The 9406-nt window shown below is 36.0% G+C and overlaps 1 protein-coding gene across 1 annotated transcript; it reads left to right on the forward strand.

Moving 5' to 3' along the window:
• Positions 1-533: 533 nt before the first annotated feature.
• Positions 534-7134, forward strand: LOC108373973 (sterol O-acyltransferase 1-like). The gene is made up of 3 exons (XM_017629919.1): positions 534-776; positions 6422-6896; positions 6963-7134. Exons 1-3 carry the CDS (start codon positions 704-706, stop codon positions 7117-7119), a joined length of 705 nt encoding a protein of 234 aa, XP_017485408.1. The 5' UTR covers positions 534-703; the 3' UTR covers positions 7120-7134.
• The last annotated feature ends 2272 nt before the right edge of the window (positions 7135-9406 follow it).

Genomic DNA, 9406 nt, shown 5'->3' on the forward strand with positions numbered 1-9406 from the left:
ATATGTTAAGGACTTATATAAACTCGATAAGATCCTCGAATTTCGTCATTCTAACTTTATCCTTAAAAATTACCTACTCGTCCTTGTGGATCCAAAAAATTTAAAAATTTTAAATCCTAAAGAAGTTTCCTCTTACATTTGGTACCCATATTTTTATTCTACATTGCGTTGAATTTTTTAATAGTTTTTGGAATCAATCATATCATATATATAATTACAAAGTTCTTTAAAATAAATCCTTACGTCAGAGAAAAAATTAAAACGCCACTTTTAATAAAAAAGTAGGTTTCAAACCCATTTACTTATTCTTTACTTTATGGTAGGAGAGCTTCTCAAACAATATAGAAACAATTCTTTCTATTTAAGTTGTTGAAAAGTAATGAATATCTAAATCCCGGGACTAATCCCATGATCCCGGGATTGTGATAACGACATCCCGAAAATTCCGGGATCGGAAAAAGCTGAAAAATGAACATACCTAATATGTACATATAAAGTTTAATGAAAGCGTGGACGGCTCATCAATACGCGCACATCATTCGTCTGCTAAACATCAAGACAGAATACGGTAACAGAAATATAAAGGAATTTAGTTTCGATTGCGCCTCTGTCGTTGACAACAATAGTTGGCTAGGTATTGCGTAGATTTGCGTGCTTTCCTGAATGTGAAACTAAAGAAAAGCAAGTTATTTGACAAAAAAAAATGGCGGAAGAAAAAATAAAATGTTTCCGGAATGAGCAAAATAGTTCGTCGAGAAATGATCAATTAGAGAAAGGTAAGAAGATCGTTGGCACTGGAAATTTTTGTAAACGAAATGTAATCGCATCCAAAGAATGCGAATGATTTTTTCCATTAGTGGTTCGTGAAATTCAAATGCAAATCTTAACTTCTCTTACATCAATATATAAACATGTGAACTTTGAAGGCGTTTTAAAGTGCTTACTTTGAGTTGTATGTTTTCCGAATCTTAATAAGTATGCACATACCAGTGACTTCCCGGCAGAACCGAATAAGTCCAAAAGTGTGATCTTCCAAATTAAATCGTTGATAGAAAAATAGAGATTTACACATGGGTAGAGAATATATAAATACATATATGTATGTAACTAAATACCTATATGTAAGCAGCAACAAATTTTTTTATATATTTTTTTATTCTCAGATACGGATTATATGATTTTTTTATTCAGTTTACTATATTAAAATCCACTGAAGAACAATAATCTATCACAAATAGCTTAACCAAAAAAGTTGCGAAAACTACTTACAATGTAATTTATTGAATTCATAATGTTTTGTTTAAAATAAAATTTATATTTATATAATATTTTGCAAAATAAGCAACAACAAAATTCGAAACTTGTTCAAAAGTATGAATTATCTGGATATGCCACTAGTTTTCCCTATTCCTCAAAAACAAACATTAGGCGTATTCTCAAAGTCGAAGCATCGAAGTAAAAACCGGTTTTCTTATGGGACAGCTCGGCAAACCATGCAATCCGTGCACCGAGGACTCTACAAGACTTCGAGAATACCCCTGCTATGCTCGTAAGTGTATATATGCATGTACACTAAAATTCCAATTTCTTTAAAAGTCGAACTTTTTCTGATCTGTCGTGGATCCATGATGCATATGTACATATGTTCTCCAACATAATTTAATATGGTTTTAGAATTGGTGTGCCCTTAAATAAATACAGCCAGTAGCGATAATCCGTATTTGCTAATAAATCAATAAAGCAACAACTAATATAGTGGTAATCTTTACAGCCGCTAATAAATACTATAGTTTATTGTACATTACTTGTTTAAAATACACAACGACTACAAATCTGATCAACTCGGTACAAAAGCGCGAAAGTACTCAAACCGCCGCTCGTACAGTGCTGCGATGAATATGACCAGAATTTTTTTTTTCAATACCAAAGAATTTATTAGGGTGTCGTAAGTGTCGCAACGCCTTAATATTTAACTCATTTTCAATATAAAATAACGCCATATTTAAATTAGGAACCACGTGTACCAGCTCATGTTGAGCGCACTTTTAGTATATACTTACACGCATATGTACATCTGTACATTTAAGGCTTTCCTTCGCGATAACAGTAGAATGTAAAGGCTGCCCGAAATCTTCAAGATGCGTCTTGTAGTAAATGTGACTGTCACTGTAGAGAGTAAGGTTTCATGAGTTAAAAGCTCGAAAGAAGAAAATACTCAATCAAAAATTCAAGGCACAAATTTTTCATAATGAAATTATTAGTTCAAAAATTTTTCTCGTTTTACTTATAAAATACTAGTAATTTTTAACAAAAAAAAAACCGACTTCAACTTCCATATAAAAAAAAAAATATATATATATATATCTCATGGTCCGCTGATCGGATCTTAACGAGATTAGTATGGTACCACCTCTGAGACACTACCTTTCCGATGCAAAAAGAATTATCGAAATCGGTTGACGCGGTCCAAAGTTATGCGGTAACATACATAACAAAAAAAAAAAAAAAAAAATATTCCGACGAACTGATAACCTCCTCCTTTTTTGGAAGTCGGTTAAAAAATGAATAAAATTTCTAAAATATATGCTTTTTATTGCTATTTTTCAGTTTTCATTTCCGTTTTTTTCTAGCTTTTTCGGAATTTTAGTGCCTCTCCTGTCTAATCCGCTATTACATTTTGCCTTTTTAAATGAAATATTTTCCCTGCTTTTTACAGTTAAATCCATATTTATATATAATTTTTGTAAACACTAATCTTTAGCGCATAAGCGAAAATATGGTTTGATAGCCGTAGCCGAATTGCTTACACATATTTCAGACAGTACTGCACATATTTCCGGAGAATAATTTAACTTAATCTGATTTACATAAATTTTGTACTCAGCAATTCGCGACCTTCTCAAAGTGTAACGACATGAAGAATACGGATAACTGTCAAAAGCAGATAGTTTTCAATTTTTGTGCGGTAATAAAAGATGAGCCCAGATGATGTACCATGTATATGTATATCGCACACCGTCTTCAAAAGAGGCACAACTCAAAATTACCGGGGAAAACTATTTCTTAGCACATGATAATCATATGGGCAAGACAAAACTTTGCTCCAGCTGCTGCTGAAAGGTAAATAAAAGCCCTGTGTACATTTTTAGCGCATGACTTCAAAAATTCCAAATTTTGAGTTGTGCCTCTTTTGAAGACGGTGTGCGATATATACATATGTATGTATGCATGTACGTATTGCTAAAAATCAGTCACCAATTCGTAAACTTTCCAAACGTCAGTTGAATTGCTTAGGTACAAAGGCATATATTCATTAACAAAGAAGTCGATGATGCGCAATAGTTTAGAGTTGCTAAATGAATGCATCAAGTTATTGATACGCATCACCAACGCAAATTGGATCATAACAAAATTTTACACACAAAAATGCATCGTAGTACTGAATAGCACAGTATATACAGTAATTAACCTTTTCGCAGTTTTTCACCAAATGGTCCCCGAGGAGTACTTACTGTGGGGAATTTCGCCTCATGACTAGAAAAAGTTCTATCCGAGGATAAAATATATATAATTGTGTTATTTATGAACAAAATGTAGGTTAAATATAATATCAATGCTTAATTAATAATACTATCAATAGTAAAGTACATAATTATTGCATGTATTTCTTTAAACTGGAAACTCAAATCGTAATTATAACACTGAACAGAGTTTTCATAAATGTAAGTTTAAAATCAATAAAATATCCATTGTAAGATTATATTTTTATGAAAAACGCGAATTTTGTCAATTTATCAGGCAAAATTCTAAATTTCCGAATATATATAAGTCTTTATTCCAAAACAAAACGAGGTTTGCATAGTTATATAGACTGCAAAACCTGCCAGCGCATCCGCCCAGAGAGCTCATTAAGCACACCCAAGTTTGAGCGACCATTACCCGGAGCTCCTCAAAAATACTCAACATCAAAGTATAGAAACTCAGGCTACGCAATTACTTGGAGACTCCGAAGGTTATGGTGGTCATAAGTTCAGCCAGCACATTCAATGGTCCATTACCCGGAGCTGCTCCAACGTGATGAGTAGATTTTAGTGAGGCTCACATGACACTGCCTCTGGCTACACGCTGGATATCGGAATATTGCAAAATAAATAGCAATTATCTCTTATAATCATAAGAAGTGTTTTTTACAAAATTACCTGTGCCACTCTGCCATAGTACGGTTGTTGCTCCCTTTCATACCACAGTAAATTTGTGCGCAAGTCTGAATCGGCAAAATTCATGCTCCTTCTCATTATCAACCCTGATCAGATTTTACCACCGAGGAGTACTCAAAAAGGTTTATTACTGTATATACTGTGCTGAATAGTAAATTTACGTTTAGGAGTCAAGCCATACATTTTGATGGAAGCTGTTGGTAATCATATCAAGGTACATCCCGACAAACTAGTATATGCCAGTGATGGAATTTGAACATTTTAAAATTTCCCAGCTTAAGCTTAGCTTCCAGCTCGCAAGAAAAATCACAAGAAATGTTTTTCTTTATTTCTGTTATTTGAAAAGTACTTGGCTTTTGCTGAAAATTTTCTTGAAGAGATAAACACACAAGGAGCAGGCAATGGCAAACCTCCGAGTGTACTTCCGCCATCAGCACGCACAAAACAAATTAGAGGGGAGGCAGCAAAAGTTCGCCAACCAAATATTTGTTTATTTATTGTTAACTAGGAGAGTACTCGACGTCGCACTTTGGGTTAAATTGCATTTTTCTGATTTAAGATCTAATGTGACGAGAAAGATAAGATAATAAAGATAGAGATAATAAAACAATTTTTTGAAGTGAAACTTCTTAGGCGGCGGTATCGCAAAAATGGAGAGTGAAATTTTTAAAACTGAAAATGTTACATGAGTAAGAAGGAAGATATAGTATAGAGAAGGGGAAAAAAGAAAGAAAGTGACGTATGACGGCTGTAAAAAGCGATAGCATAAACATCTTGAACGCGCATGCATACGCGTACCTACATACATATGTACATACATATGTACATGCATACATATTTATGTATGTTTGACTGCACGCATGTACATATGTATGTATGTACGAACTACCCAGTAGCGAAAATGGTCACGGGTGACATCGTCACTAATGAGGATTTAGTGACATCGTCGCACTTGCTGTGAATCCTAAACGACATATAGCTGACAATGACACTAGTGTCATGCAGGTGTAGTCCTATCAAAGACTTATAACAGACAATGTCTTGCAGCGGTCGCTTATAAAAAGTCCATTGCAAGATACTGTCGCTTGAATGTCATTAAAGATCACTGCATGACCAAGTCATGCAGATGACATCAACGACGAAATTACCATTTACATGAAAAAATCATGAACGACTTCCATACAAAAGAAGCCCAAAGTCATTTAAGACGTAACTTTTCCTTATAAGACTCTGAAGTGACTAATGCATGACATTCGCTACGGGGTAATTTCGCATTTCAGTTCTGCCGCTACCAAACAATATATGAATGAAGCCAGCGTGCTTTGTGTACCTACATCAGTGATGCACACGGGAGTCTCCGGGAGCTACTCGGCTTTCACATACAAGTCGTGTGTGCGTAGCTAGCGAACTGTTGCCACACTAGCAGCGAATTAGTTTACGTTCCCCTGCAGTACGGGGGAGTGACTACAGGACTGATGAATCGGTAGCTACCTGGTAAACTCCGTCAATTACCGACCGACTACTTGCAGCGTATTTCAGCGATTACTTTTACAAGGAAATGTCCTAGGTGGTAATCACCATCAGCTCTCTTTGCACTACTGGGAGTTACTAAAGTAGTCACTTGCGTGATTTATGGGCTCCCTCTGTCGTATTTTGTCGCTATTCTGCTTCCGACTGGTTTGACTCTGCACTACCATGTGCACTACCACGGTTTAATAGAGTACCTACTTGCCTAGAAGTCGGCGCAGTAGCGGTTCCAAAGTAGCGATTGACTCCAGCACTACTGGAGGGTCGCTAGTGAACACATACTAAGTCAAAAATGTTGTGTTGGTATTGGTAGCTCAGTCGACGCTGTGCACCACTGCATTAGACACAACTATTATTTAACTATGGTTCTGAGCACGTGAATGCCAAAATACGTCAAATTTTAGGATGTAAAGGCAAGACCGACTCAAATGGCATTCGTGTTGCGAATTTTAAAGACTGAAAAGAGCTGAAAAAATTTTCTATTGCTCTATAATCTATAACAATAGTACTGTTCATCGAAGTCCAGCAAGAATTTTCCATCCCTCAATTATGAGAGAGTAAAAAAAATCTCTCATATTGAGTAAAACCTTATCAGAAGAGATCCCATCATAAAAATTCTTAGTAAATACATACAATGAAGAAACAAGTAATCAAATGTTTGCTTTAATTTAACTTAGATCACACAAGTGGAAATTCCGACTACTTAGAACGCAACTATCTACGTGATCGCTTACAAAGTTTACAAAACATTTTGCTTAAAGACTTCAAAAAACGAATGAATGAAGAGATCGAAGGCGTGGTACAGGAGCTGCGACAGCAAGAACTTAGAGTGAATGAATTTAAAGGTTTCGCAAAATCACAGAGCGACAACACATGGAGTAATCGCATCTCAGCCGCAGACGTATCTAACCATGTCCAAATTAGCTCCCAAAAAATTTACTCAGAGCAAACGGAAAACACACAAAATAAATTGCCGACCAAACATAAAAAACAGCCACGTCCACTGCCCGAAAAAGTGTTCGCTGTGCGAGAATCGTATCTGACAGCGTTGCTGGAAGTGGACCACATGCGCACCATTTATCACATATTCATCTCAATATTGTTGGTTTTGTTTATAAACGGCGTTTTGTATGATTATTTAGCTGAAGGCAGGTCAGTATTTTCATAATAAAGCAAAATTGTAATCTTAAATTTAAAAATAAAATTTGTTATTTACAGAATATATTTCGGTTTGGGTACCTTCAAATCGAGTTTAGAGAAAATCGAATATGTGTTTGGGATCTGGTTGTTGGAGCATGCTGTAGTCTTCCTACTTTATTACGCTTTCAAGCTTTGGGCTAATGTACGGCTTAAACTAGCAAGACAACGTAAGTAAATTTTTTTCACTTAGTGGTTTTTGGAAGACTCCACACTCTATTCCTAAAACATATAGGGAGTTCAGAAGGTGTTGTATACTCTCGTATTGTTGGATGTCATAAACTTTAAATNCTACTTTATTACGCTTTCAAGCTTTGGGCTAATGTACGGCTTAAACTAGCGAGACAACGTAAGTAAATTTTTTTCACTTAGTGGTTTTTGGAAGACTCCACACTCTATTCCTAAAACATATAGGAGTTGTATACTCTCGTATTGTTGGATGTCATAAACTTTAAACGGCTAAAACTATTTTTAAGGGATTCGCTATGAAATTTCACACCGCTGAAAAATAGTTGGTTGTGGCTTCAAGTCCCCTATTTATTTAGCCGTTAAAAATTTTACGACATACGACAATGCGACACGTTATGAACCACCTAATAGTACATAAGAATCCAGCATCAAATCCTCTACTTGTTAACAGGCTCTCAACTAAAAAGTTGGTAAACTTTAGTAAAACTTAGGGCTTTTTCGTGTCTATTTACGAAAAATGTTTCCTTCTCATCGCCCTCTTCTTAGTGTTTGTGCGTAGAGAGCAAAGAGAAGGTTGCATTTTTCGGTAGAAACAAAATCGGCATTAGTACAAGTTATTCTGGTGATGGATAAGCTCTGTTCATTAATGTCAAAATTTTGAGGTGCAAAACGTCTCTGTTAGGCCGAGGCCTCTTAATGAGCGGCGCCATTCAGAAATGCCGCTTAGCCGCTCAAAAATTCCGTTCATTTCGTGCCCACTTCAATAGTATTTCTTATGTTTTAATTTTAAGTCGCTCGCCGCTTTGCCGCTCAATGTGTGGCCTCGGCCTTAGTCTGTGCTGGCATTATTTCGTAATAAGATTCCTTTGAAAACACTATTGCGGTAAATGGTACGCCGGACTTGTCACTGATTTTAATTAAAAAGAAGTAGAAAAGNATGTTTCCTTCTCATCGCCCTCTTCTTAGTGTTTGTGCGTAGAGAGCAAAGAGAAGGTTGCATTTTTCGGTAGAAACAAAATCGGCATTAGTACAAGTTATTCTGGTGATGGATAAGCTCTGTTCATTAATGTCAAAATTTTGAGGTGCAAAACGTCTGTTAGGCCTAGGCCTCTCAATGAGCGGCGCCATTCAGGAATGCCGCTTAGCCGCTCAAAAATGCCGTTCATTTCGTGCCCACTTCAATAGTATTTCTTATGTTTTATGCTGTTTATGTGCTGGCACTATTTCGTAATAAGATTCCTTTGAAAACACTATTGCGGTAAATGGTACGCCGGACTTGTCACTGATTTTAATTAAAAAGAAGTAGAAAAACTCTAAGTTCGGGTGAAGCCCAACGTGAAATACCCGGCGCACGTATTAAATATAGTTTCTTCACTTTTCCGAAAACTACCGTTACATGGTAAGCAGGGGCGATTTACCCCTATTTCAAACATAGTGTGTGGTCAAAGTGTGGGGTGCCACGCCCATTGAGTTTGAATAAAGCAACTTCAGTATTTACTGATTTATCGAAGCCAACAATTGTGCCAAGTTTAGGAGAAACTAGTGAAGAGGTTACCGAGACATACTACATATATACATAAATACGTACGTAATCATAAGTTGTCGGGGCTTCCCCCATTTTCCAAAAATGTATAATATAACATAAATGTAATATTACATATAATATTCTTATTTCCTAAAAATCATTGCAACATAAGTTTTGTGTGAATATGCTTGAGAAGTTACTAAAATATCGCAGATTTCGTATTTCCGCCAGCTACCGTTATATGGGAGGTAGGCGTGATTATTGTCCGATTTTNTCTAAGTTCGGGTGAAGCCCAACGTGAAATACCCGGCGCACGTATTAAATATAGTTTCTTCACTTTTCCGAAAACTACCGTTACATGGTAAGCAGGGGCGATTTACCCCTATTTCAAACATAGTGTGTGGTCAAAGTGTGGGGTGCCACGCCCATTGAGTTTGAATAAAGCAACTTCAGTATTTACTGATTTATCGAAGCCAACAATTGTGCCAAGTTTAGGAGAAACTAGTGAAGAGGTTACCGAGACATACTACATATATACATAAATACGTACGTAATCATAAGTTGTCGGGGCTTCCCCCATTTTCCAAAAATGTATAATATAACATAAATGTAATATTACATATAATATTCTTATTTCCTAAAAATCATTGCAACATAAGTTTTGTGTGAATATGCTTGAGAAGTTACTAAAATATCGCAGATTTCGTATTTCCGCCAGCTACCGTTATATGGGAGGTAGGCGTGATTATTG

This window comes from Rhagoletis zephyria, unplaced genomic scaffold (genome assembly GCF_001687245.7).
Source record: "Rhagoletis zephyria isolate East Lansing unplaced genomic scaffold, Rhagoletis_zephyria_1.1 Rzeph_scaffold_07195, whole genome shotgun sequence".
NCBI classification, from domain to species: Eukaryota; Metazoa; Arthropoda; class Insecta; order Diptera; family Tephritidae; genus Rhagoletis; species Rhagoletis zephyria.

Coding starts and splice junctions, on each gene's coding strand:
- LOC108373973 (XM_017629919.1), top strand. CDS start 704: ATGGCGGAAGAAAAAATAAAATGTTTCCGGAATGAGCAAAATAGTTCG. Junction 777..6,421: donor AAATGATCAATTAGAGAAAG/GTAAGAAGATCG, acceptor AATTTAACTTAG/ATCACACAAGTGGAAATTCC. Junction 6,897..6,962: donor GATTATTTAGCTGAAGGCAG/GTCAGTATTTTC, acceptor TGTTATTTACAG/AATATATTTCGGTTTGGGTA.